The sequence below is a fragment of the Scylla paramamosain genome, chromosome 7, assembly GCF_035594125.1.
Source record: "Scylla paramamosain isolate STU-SP2022 chromosome 7, ASM3559412v1, whole genome shotgun sequence".
NCBI classification, from domain to species: domain Eukaryota; kingdom Metazoa; phylum Arthropoda; class Malacostraca; order Decapoda; family Portunidae; genus Scylla; species Scylla paramamosain.
In genome coordinates, this window is record NC_087157.1 from 11835001 (window position 1) to 11847111 (window position 12111).

Consider the following 12111-nt stretch of genomic DNA (forward strand, 5'->3'; position numbering starts at 1 on the left):
AGCCCGTCGCCTGTCTTCTCCCTTCCATCAGTCACAGGGCGAGAATAATTTACTGCTTATTACTCTGTGTCTGTCTGGAAGCAGTAATGGGGATCTCGGCACGACAACTTCTGATTACAACCGCGCGTGCTAAGGTGCTAATAAGATGTATGATAATTATCTGTATCACCAGAATATCTTCCAATATCTTCTTCCTCTGCCACACTAACGCATAACATTATCATTCAGCATTTCATCACGTCCATTTCATTACTATTCGCTTTCGCTTCATTAGACCAAGCATGTCCCCCCTTGGCTTCCCTTCCGTGTCTCATTCCCTTCTTCGTGTCTCAGTGTTACTTAATGGCAGGAGAGTTTTCATCACTTTTTTCTTGCCTAGATTTGTCGAGTGAGAAACTTACCATGTACTGTTTCTTGCAGGGGACCGGGCGATAAGCCCCGCCTCCGCCATGACGTCATCCCCCATGCGGCCACCGGGCTTCAGGGAGTGTTATGTGTGCCAAAGAGAGTACGGGTCCCGCTCCATAGAGATCCATGAGCCGCAGTGCCTGGAGAAGTGGAGGGCTCGCAACGCCAGCCTCCCAAAGTTAGTGGTTATTCTTTATTTTACCTTACCTGACGGCGCATTGTGTTGTGTGTTGTGCTGTGTTGTGTGTTGCTTGAGTTGTGTTGAGTGAGAGGGGCTGACATGTGCGCGGGACTTCACCGTGGTGGACACGGAAACTCCTCAGTGCCACAGTCTTGAGGTGGCCGTGTTGCTGGTGAAGGGACAGCCGCGGCGGGGGTTGCGGGACTCACGGCGCCTACGCTGCTCCCTCACCCACGCCGCCGTGAGTCCTCTGCTGCTCTTTGCTTTCGTGTTTGTGAGAAGTTATGGAAAGTGTAGCTCTTTTGATATTGTTTCGGAAGTGATGGTCGGATTTCGTTTTCGTTTTTGTGTTTTGTGTTTTTCAATGTGTGTGTGTGTGTGTGTGTGTGTGTGTGTGTGTGTGTGTGTGTGTGTGTGTTTTAAAGTTTCCGAGGCTCATAAACAATGTGTTGACCCTAATCTTCTATTTACACACATACACACACACACACACACACACACACACACACACACACACACACACACACACACACACACACACACACACACACACACACACACACACACACACACACACACACACACACACACACACACACACACACACACACACACACACACACACACACACACACACACACACACACACACACACACACACACACACACACACACACACACACACACACAAACCAAGACCTTGCACGGGCCACCACACAACAGCCTCCATCTCCTCCGTTGCAATTGTCATAACTCATAAGCAACAAGGGAAGAAATTTGACTTCCTTATCTTTTAACCTGCCACAGTCATAATCCAGCCTTAGATTGAAGCTAAAGGGAATGTGAAAAAAGGGTACGATATGTAGAACTGAAAAGAACTTCACAAACTGTCTAATTGGTGTCTAGTTTCTGCGCTGAATCCTTATGTTTAGTATTTCTGCACCTCTGTAATACAATCTTTTTCCCTCACATTTACATATCTTGTTGTACTTTGTAATGTTTTTTTTTCTTGAAGTTACATTTATTTTTTTCCATTTTCCTTATATGCTTTCTTTTAATTTAATGGTATTTTCACTACCACTATTCTATAAAAACTACTACTACTACTACTACTACTACTACTACTACTACTACTACTGCTACTACTACTACTGACACACACACACACACACACACACACACACACACACACACACACACACACACACACACACACACACACACACACACACACACACACACACACACACACAGTACATTCAAACATAATTCAAAGGAACGTGCAAATTGCCCCGCCCTCCTCCAGCCCATCCCTCAAGTAGTGTAACCGTAATAACAGACACCCGCTTCTGGGACTCGCGAATTGCTGCTCTGATCCCGTATTATTGCGTCCAGCCGGTCAGCATGCGATGGCTCTGACCACTCCACGACTAGTACCCTGTTTTGTACACTTAGGGATCTTGAAAGTTTGATAGGCAAAGTGCAGGAATGGTAGGTACAGTGGAGGTTAGAAGTCGAGTACTCTTTTCCGCATTATTTAGTTGTTTGCTTATTTGTTTGTTTATTCATTTATTTGGTTTTGATTTGTTTACCGTCCTAGCTCTGATAGACTAGGGAAACTGGGCGTAAAAACTGAAAAAAAACTTGTCACTATTTTTTTTATTTATTGATTTATTTTCTATTGTTCTATTTATTTATTATTTTTTTTATTTATTTTTGTGTGTTCTAGCTTAGTACAACGAAAGCTTGAAAGAAAAGGCTCACTGAAGGTTCCAGTCCCCAATCTTAAGTCCTCTGATTTGCTGAAGTCTCCTTGTGATGTGCGATAACTGGTGGGTTTTCAGCATTAAAGGATTTGAGATTGAAGGCAAATAACACAGGAAGTAACTCAGGCAGGTTACTCGACCCTGACTGTATGAAGATTTCAATTTCTCGCTGCTTAGATGATAATGGACTGCTGGTTAATATATGGCAGTGTTATCCCATCTCATTTTTTTTTAAGTAACATGTCACTTACTGCAAAAAAAAAAAAAAAAAAAATCGCTCATAGCTGTTCAAAATAGTGGCCGTTAAATTTGTTAGTGATATTTTTTAGTTTTATTCATATTAAAACAAGATAGAAAACAATTATTATCATTCAGTGTAGAAATCAGAGGAAAATATTATTAATCACCATAGAAACTATCATCATTACCTGTAAACATTAGAGTAAAAATGTAATAATTGGTTGTAGGAATGAGAGAGAAATATCTTAATTCCCTGTAAAAATGAGAGGAAAATATGATAATTATTTGCAGAAATGAGAGGGAAATACTTAAATTCGCTACAAAGGTTAAAGGGAAAATGCCACAATCAACTACATAAATGAGAAAGGAAAAACATTATTACCTATGAGAATGAGAAGAAAGAAGTATAAGCAGTCTCTACATAAATTATAGAAAAAAATATCATTCTTTTTAGAAATCAGAGAGGGAAAACATTATTACCACTAAATATAAGAAGGGGAAGGAACACAAGTCATCCCTGTAGAAATTATACGATAAAATATAATTATTTGTAAAATTGAAAAAAAAAAAAAACATTACACGTCCTTGTGAAATTAGTATAACAACTTTCTATAAGGGAATTGATTAGGCGTGTGCGAGGCATTAGCTTGGGTGTGTCCACTTGTGTGTGTGTGTGTGTGTGTGTGTGTGTGTGGCGGCTTTGTGGTGTGCAATTTGTGTGCGTGGCCTTGGAGAGGGGAAGAGTTAGTCTGTGTGTGTGTGTGTGTGTGTGTGTGTGTGTGTGTGTGTGTGTGTGTGTGTGTGTGTGAGTTACCTGGCCTTGGCGTGTTTGGTTGTATGCGTAGACATGCTAAACTTCTCTCTGTATGTTTGTATGTATGTATGGAATGTATGTATGTGTGTTTCTATGTATGTAAATATACAGAGATGACTGGATGTGTATACTCGTAGGTATGCATTCTCTCTCTCTCTCTCTCTCTCTCTCTCTCTCTCTCTCTCTCTCTCTCTCTCTCTCTCTCTCTCTCTCTCTCTCTCTCTCTCTCTCCCGTTGTCGTAGACATAAATAATAAGAAAATAAATAATAAAATAGTAATAAAAAGAAGGAGAAGAGAAGAAAAGATAGAAGAGGAAGAAAAGAAAAGTAAAAAGAAAAAAGCTATTTTTGGTCTAGTTTCACCTCCTACTCATGTTTAGACAATTACTGTGTCATGACCAGCACGGAGAAGAAAAAATCTTAGGCAATATATTTGAGCAGTGACACGAGTCTTCCGCCCTCCCTCTGTCCTCCTTCATGTCCTCTCATTTACCCTCACCTCTACTTCACCTTCCTCTCCACCCTCTCCACCCTTACCTCCGCTTCCCCTTCTCTCCCCTCTCCCTATCGCTACTTCTCCCTTCTATGTCTTATTCCTTGCTTAACCTCCTTCCTTAATCCTCATTCTTTTTTTTTATCTCTCCTTCTTTCTCTCTTTCTCTCTTTCTCTCTCTCTCTCTCTCTCTCTCTCTCTCTCTCTCTCTCTCTCTCTCCCCTCTCAGCCCTCTTATCCTTCGCCTGTCACTTTATACGCCCCTCTCCTCCTCTCGTCTCTCATTCTTATCACTTCTCCCCTTTATCACCCCTTCCTACACCTTATTCATTGATCCTTTCTCTCCTTTCTTCTCAGCCTTCTCCCCTTCCCTTCCCATCACTCCTTCGTCGTTTTTTCATCCCCTCTTCTCCTCGTTCTTCATTCTTATCACTTCTCCCCCTTATCACTCTTCTCTTCTGCACCTTATTTCTTTCTCCTTTCTTAACCTTCACCCTTTCCCTCTCTCTCGTTACTTCTTACCCTCTTACCTCGTCTCTCATCCTTATCACTCCCTGCCCTTCCTTCTCATTCCCTTTGCTTCTCCGTGCTTTGTTTCTTTTCGTTCTGGCCAGTCTTTCCAAGTTACTTAGTGCCTCCATGCATGAGGGGCGGAGTTCAGGTGTTCTGTGAGCCTCCGTGACGAGCGTGAGGCGAAAACACTGGAAGTTCTCAGAAAGGGACCCGTGCAAGCTCGATTCGCTGGTGGTACTGGACGGGGACTGAATATTGTGAGGGTCTTCTTACGTAAAGTTGTTTAAATATAGGATTTTTTTTCTTTTTCTTTTTCTTTTTTTTTCTTTAGTTTCTCTCCGTGATGTATTATGTTGTGCTGTGTTATGTGAAGGAACAAGGACAGTGTGAATTATTATTAGGTAAAGTTTGCCCGATTAGTATTCTAACAATTTGATTTTCACGTTGATTTCATTCTCTGATGTATTGTGCTTTGTTTTGTCATATTGCGTTATGTGAAGGGACAAGGGCTGTATATTGTGGGTTGCTCTTGGGTGGAATTTACCTGATTAATATTCTGATTACACGATTTTTCTTTATAGATAATTCATCTCTGATTAATTAGTTATGTTTTATGGTGTTATGTTGTATTAAGGGCATTTATCATTGGGGAAATTACGTTATGTTATGTTGTTTTGTACTGTGTTGCGTTATGTTATGTGAAGGAAGCGCATCGCTGGGAATTACGTTATGTTATGCTATGTTGTTATGTGAAGAGAGTTTACCATTGGGGAAGTTACGTTATGTTATGTTACAGTATGCTGTGTTATGCTATGTTGCGTGGTGTTTGGTTACGTTATGCGAGGGAAGTTATCATGGAAGAATTCTTTTAAGTGAGACTTTCAATGAAGAGCTCACGAGGTTAGCTCAAGCTGCGGAGGCGAACACCCACACACACCTCCACTGCTACGTTTGTGTCTGCACCGAGTAACAGAAAATAGTATACATGTAGGAGTGTGCGAGACTTATTTTTCTGTCGTGGAAATGTCATTTGTCCATTAAAGTTTTTACAGAATTGTCTGAACAAATTCTGTGACAATCTCTGTAATTGATTTCTCTCTCTCTCTCTCTCTCTCTCTCTCTCTCTCTCTCTCTCTCTCTCTCTCTCTCTCTCTCTCTCTCTCTCTCTCTCTCTCTCTCTCTCTCTCTCTCTCTCTCTCTCTCTCTCTCTCTCTCTCTCTCTCTCTCTCTCTCTCCAGTGCTTCATTGTGTCGTGAGGTTTTTAGTCGTTCGTCAGTTTAAGTTTCCAGGGACTCGCTTACATGAATTCTGTAAAAATCTGCGACACTATTTTCTTTTTTATTTGTTTCGTTAAAGGTCACGGCTGCGAACACTCCCACTCAGCACTACATCTTCCCGAACGTTTCCCGGAGCTGCGCGCCTCTCGGGTTCCCGGAACAGTTGTGTATTATTCGTGTGTTTCATTGGAAAGAGGAGAAAACCTCACGCTACTCTTCAGTGACAATGTTCTCGTACATCAGATTAACGCAATATTTCATTACTTTATTACTTTCCGATCTAAGAAGTTAATGCATTACTTATGATTACCTAACATACTGGAGTTTACAGATTAAACTACTAATCAGATGATTCATAATGTGGTAATCTGTAAAGAAATACAACTTTAAGTAGCTTTTCTTTTTAAAATGCAACGATGAGAAACAGTATTTTTGCTTTGATATCTAAAAAAAGTTTATACATTAATTATAATAACATAAAATAATGCTTTTAGATTAAACTGCTTTTTAAGTAATATGTAATGTGCTAGTCTGTAGGAATAAATCTGCCAAAATATATCTTCTTTTTAAAACTGAACGTTGAGAAATGGTATAAAATATGCTCGGGTGGCGAGGGCGTGTAGCTGTGAGGAGAGGCCTTTGGTGCTGTAGCGCGTGAAAAATGCAGCTAAATAACAATATGTCATTGCTGTATGGAGAATAGTTCCTGTGAAAACTAATGGTTTATGAATGGAGGCAAGGCTGAAATGTTTGTAGCTGACCTGCCTGATGGCTGAGGCGTATTGGATGCCAGCCGAATGGCTCCGGAGTGGGCAGCGTGGTGCGGAAAGGTTGCTGTGTGCTGTAGTGGCGGAGCTGAGGTGGAGTGACAGCAGAAGGTTGCCTGCGTAATTCATGAGAACGGGAGTGAGTCAGAGGAACGACGAGGCGCCTGTAGTGTGATGTGTATACTTGTATTCTGAAACGTTTTGTTCTCTCACCACAATTGTTTTCAGAAGCCATAGAGATGATTAGCCGGAATTTCCTGTGTTTCTCCTGTTAATAATGTAGAAATCTTATTAATCTGTCTCTTGAAATATGGAAACACCCTTGAAAATCCGTGTAGTTTCAATTAGAGCCTTTTCAAATTATTTGAAGTGCTGCACATTGTTCCAAAATATAGTTCTTAGAAAAAACATTTTTTTCATTAGGATTGTGGAAGGATTTACTCATCTAGTTTACTCACCTGGTTTACTCACCTGGTGGACCTCCTTAGTCCAGCACTGGTACACACAAAGGCACACTCATCCACACTCAGATAAAACGCTAATCGATGTAAATTACAAACAAAAATTACATGTCTTGGAAATACATAATTGTAGAAAACCATTACAACAAACCCAGCATTTCCTAGCTATCAACAATAATCGTACAGGGATGATCATGAGAACGTTCTTTGAATCGCTCGAGTCGAAGATAGAGTGTACTGTGAAATTGCAGGGTCGTATTTTAAGGACCAGAACGTATAGATTGACTACGTGGCTTTTGAAATACTTGTCACGACTTGGCTGGTGCCTGGCGTGAGGGTACTGTGATTCAGACCCGCCCGTGTGATGCGTGCTGAGCGAAACGATGATTGTAATGGCTCTGTGTGATTATGGAGATGATGAGATGTTTGACGAGGAGGAGGAGGAGGAGGAGGAGGAGGAGGAGGAGGAGGAGGTAGAAGTAGGAAGAGAACAAAAAAGAGGTAATGAAGAATATGATGAAGTAGAAGAAGAGCAGGAGGAGGAGCAGGAAGAGGAGGAGGAAGAGGAAGAAAACTCTCTCTCTCTCTCTCTCTCTCTCTCTCTCTCTCTCTCTCTCTCTCTCTCTCTCTCTCTCTCTCTCTCTCTCTCTCTCTCTCTCTCTCTCTCTCTCTCTCTCTCTCTCTCTCTCTCTCCCTATTCTTTGTTCTTGGTCAGTCTTATAGCATATACAGTCCCATTGTGTTCCTCGGGATTCCTGCACGTTGCTCTTCCGTCTCGTTGTTCAAAGTCTGCCTCTGTGTCTTACGCTGCGATGCATCCTGTTATGTGAACTCTAACGGTGTAACTGGGGAACTACAGCTGTACTCTACTATGTAATTGTCATCTACCTTTAGAGTAGAAATACGAGTAAATTGTTTTTTGATATTTCCTAGGAAGATAATAGATGTAAATAAAAAAAAAGTAAATAAATAAATGAAGATGAGTTGATGGAAATTGATATGTAAAAATTTGAAGTAGATGAAACTGAGTGATGGAAATATGTGTTAAAAAAAAAAAAAACTACAATAGATGAAACTCAGTTGATGGAACTAAATAAACTTCATAGGACATACAGATAAACAATAACACAAAAACATGCATGGAAATTAGGAAATGAAACATAAGACTGAAAAAAAAAACTAAACAACGATAAAAATAAATGAAAACTTATGGATTTAAATCAACAAAACACAAAAGCAAAAAAAAAAAAAAAAACGCGTGACGAAAAAGAAAATTAAACATAAGATCGAAAGATCAAAAATCTATAAAAATCTATGAGAACTAACATTTTAGACCTCCACCAATACGTCATGTCAACTTACCCTCTCAAGACCTCACCCAAACGACCCCCACACATGACGCAGTGTTACTTACGAGGAGCAAGACCTGATGTAATGGGCTTAACCTTGACAACCTTGCAGGGAACGTGGTAGTAGCAGTGCTGGGGGGTCGATAATCAATTTGCCCTTGAAATATTTAGTTAGTTGCGGGGGCTGTTGCCGGATACAAGTTAGTCCTCCACATGCCTGTAGCGTCTGGTGAGTTTGTGTAGCGCGACGCGTGACGAGGCTACACCGTGATGAATAGGAATACAATACATCGAGTGGATTCTCTTGCTCGAGCCACGCGGGGACCCAATGAAAGGCCTGCATAATGGACGAGCAAAATGTGGCAGAGAAGAATGACTTGTTGATGATTATTATTTATTATATGTTATTGTTTATTATTATTATTATTATTATTATTATTATTATTATTATTATTATTATTATTATTATTATTATTATTATTATTATTATTATTATTATAATTATTATTATGACAACAACAGAAACAACAACAGCAACAACAACAACAGCAACAACAACAACAACAACAACAACAACAACAACAACAACAACAAAAGCAATAACAACAACAACAACAACAACAACAACAACAATATTAAGTAGTAGTAGTAATAGTACTAGTAGTAGTTGTAGTGGTATCAGTCATTCTCATTCTTCTTCGTCTTCCTTTCTCATTTATTAATTTTCCCTTTACTACTACTATCCAAGTATTGAGTTTTCAGCTGACGTCAACCGTCCTGGTATACTCGTTATACAGTTTCCTAAAGCTGGAGAGATGGTCGAGGCAAACTAAGTCTTATAAAGGGAAGAGTACTAGTGCACGTGTTGTCCCTTTAAGAAATAAATGTATATGTATGCGACTGAAGTTTACAGACGTACTGCTGCTGTTTGATACATGCATTCAGGAAAAAAGAAGTACATATAAAATTAAATGTAAAAAAAAAGAGAGAGAGAGAGAGAGAGAGAGAGAGAGAGAGAGAGAGAGAGAGAGAGAGAGAGAGAGAGAGAGAGAGAGAGAGAGAGAGAAAACAGCAATCTAGTGTATGCCTTGTTTGAGGATTAATCTTCCCAAATTACTGTAAAAGGGAAGAAAAAAATATAGGAAACAATGATAATGTACCGATACGTAACAATAACTCATTGGAGATACCTAGTTTTGGTTATTAATCTTTCCACCGCTGTAAAAAGAAGAAAAAATAGGAAACAATGATAATGTACAAGTGTGTAACAGGAATGGAGGACATTAACATAGGGCACTGCGTAAGACTTGCAAGTGGTACATGAAAACAAGGCAGATCAGAACAGGAACATTGTTAGAGATACTAAGAAAGATAACGAGATCATTGTCTTCCAACTAGAGGTACTGACTCACGGAACCAGTTGCTAGGAGCAAAATTAGCTTTTCTCACGGCTCCTCTTTTCATATTTTCTACTTTTATTTCTTCTTGGGAACGCCATTTCAACAGGCTTTTTAACTTACTAACGAGAGGGCATTGCAAGCTTGACTCAGCCTTGTAAAACTATAACTAGTAGAAATTAGTTAAGGACGCACACACACACACACACACACACACACACACACACACACACACACACACACACACACACACACACACACACACACACACACACACACACACACACAGAGGGGATCGAAGAGCACTCAGTCATGTGACTTGCCTGGTGTTTATAGTCGAAAGGAGGGACCCTTGACAACCTCCTGTGTCCTCGTGAGCACTGAACACGTGTTTGAGTAGTCAAGTGAAGAAATAGATGAGTACATTAGGGTAGTAAAGGTATATGTGAAGTGAGGAAGTATGTGTAGATATGTAGTGCAAGAAATATAAATGTAAACAAATAACAATAAAAAAAAGTTAAATGAATAAATAATTAAACCAGGCATAAAATACGTGTTTATATAAGAAAACAAAAACAAAAATCAGCACTCGTTAAGATAGCAAATACAACAGAAAAGTCAGATAAATTAAGAAAACAAACATAAAACATACACTAAGACAACAAACGAATGCTAGGAAACTAATATAGGTCATGAAACAAACCAGGCATAAACTCACGTCATTCCAGAGACATCAGAATCAACACACAAACACAAAATTAAGGCAGGGAATGCACTGAGCAAACTTAGCCAGCACACAAAAATGACCTCCAAGAAACAGAGGAGTGAAAAATGCGGACAAACATGATGTAAATAGGAGACATTCTTAGCCAGCCAGCGGGACTGACACGCTTGGCCTCCTTTCCCGATGCCGTGCCAGCGTGTTTGGCGATAACTTCCTCAACGAGATGATAAGGATCAGGAGGGGGTGTGACCTGGCGACCTCCTCCTCATCTTCACTCTTCCTCTGTCTCTGTTTTGTTCCTTTGTGTCATTTTCTATCTATGTATGTATGTTTCTCTCTCTCTCTCTCTCTCTCTCTCTCTCTCTCTCTCTCTCTCTCTCTCTCTCTCTCTCTCTCTCTCTCTCTCTCTCTCTCTCTCTCTCTCTCTCTCTCTCTGTTATCCTATTACGCGCTTCGTTATGTTTTTTTTATAATCTACTTTTCTATTCCTTGTTTTCTTTGTCTTTTTTTCATTTTGTTCTAGTTTTCTTCATTTTTCTTTTCTTTGTTCTTGTTTTTCTTCACTTTTTTCTCATTCTTTTCTATTTTCCTTTACCTTTTCTACTCTCTCTCTCTCTCTCTCTCTCTCTCTCTCTCTCTCTCTCTCTCTCTCTCTCTCTCTCTCTCTCTCTCTCTCTCTCTCTCTCTCTCTCTTTTGCTGTCATCAGGACAGTCACCCTTACCTAAGTGACCCAGTTCTTCGTTATTTATCATTTTTGCGTGACCGAGAAGGCGGAGGTGAAGGGAAGGTGGGGAGGGGAGGATAAGTGTTAGGTAATACGTAAAGGTTCGTTGTTGTTAGGAGGAAGTGAGTGGCGTATGTAGAAGTATACTGTGTTACGTCCTTTGGGGAATGATAGTAATAGTAGTAGTTATGTATTACGCAGAGTATGGTACTTAGGTGGTTCTTGAGCTGTTTTTTGGTGGTTGTATTTCAGTGGTTATTAGATTGCTACTGTTTTCTTTTTTCTTTTTTTCTTCTTTTGTCTTTTCTCTTTTTTTTCTCTTTTTCTCGTTGTTTGTGGTGGTAGTGTTATTGTTGTTGTTGTTGTTGTTGTTGTTGTTGTTTTTGCTGTTGTTAATGTTTTTATTGTTGTTTTTTATTGTTGATGATGTTAATGTTTTTTGTTGTTGGTGTTGGTGGTGGTGGTGGTGGTAGTAGTGGTGGTGATGGTGGTGGTGGTGCTGCTGCTGTTGTCGTCTTCGTCTTTGTCTTCATCGTTGTTATTGTTATTGTTGTTGTTGTAGTTATAGTCGAACTACCATAAGTGGTGGTGGTAGTAGTAGTAGTAGTAGTAGTAGTAATAGTAATAGTAGTACCTAGTAGTAGTGGTAGTAGTAGTAGTAGTAGTAGTAGTAGTAGTAGTAGTAGTAGTAGTAGTAGTACTCTTCCTATTATTTATCAATGATCTTCTAAACCAAACTTTTTTCCCTGTCCACTCCTATGTTGATGATCCAACCCTTCAGAAAGTAAACGATTCACGCAGGAAAGCCACAGAACGCCTGACTTCTGATCTCTTTTTAGAATTTCTGATTGGGGTAGTGCAAACTTAGTATTGTTCAATACCTCAAAACTCCAATTCCTCCACCTATGAACTCGACACAACCATCCAGACAGCTATTCCCTCTTCTTCAGTGTCATGCAACTGTCCCCCTCTTCTACATTTAACATCCTCGGTCTG

At 39.9% G+C, this 12111-nt stretch overlaps 1 protein-coding gene across 6 annotated transcripts in view; it reads left to right on the forward strand.

Annotated features, from left to right (window-relative positions):
• Window positions 1-12111, forward strand: part of LOC135102078 (serine/arginine repetitive matrix protein 1-like) — a 67882-nt gene that overhangs the window by 29850 nt on the left and 25921 nt on the right. For 5 of the 6 annotated variants that reach the window (XM_064006781.1, XM_064006780.1, XM_064006784.1 and 2 more), the window contains one exon: window positions 421-586. In XM_064006781.1, the coding sequence (XP_063862851.1) occupies window positions 450-586 (137 nt within the window). In that variant the 5' untranslated portion in view covers window positions 421-449. Of the gene's footprint in view, window positions 1-420; window positions 587-725; window positions 831-12111 lie in introns of those variants that run through there. The other variant, XM_064006785.1, reaches the window with a different exon arrangement.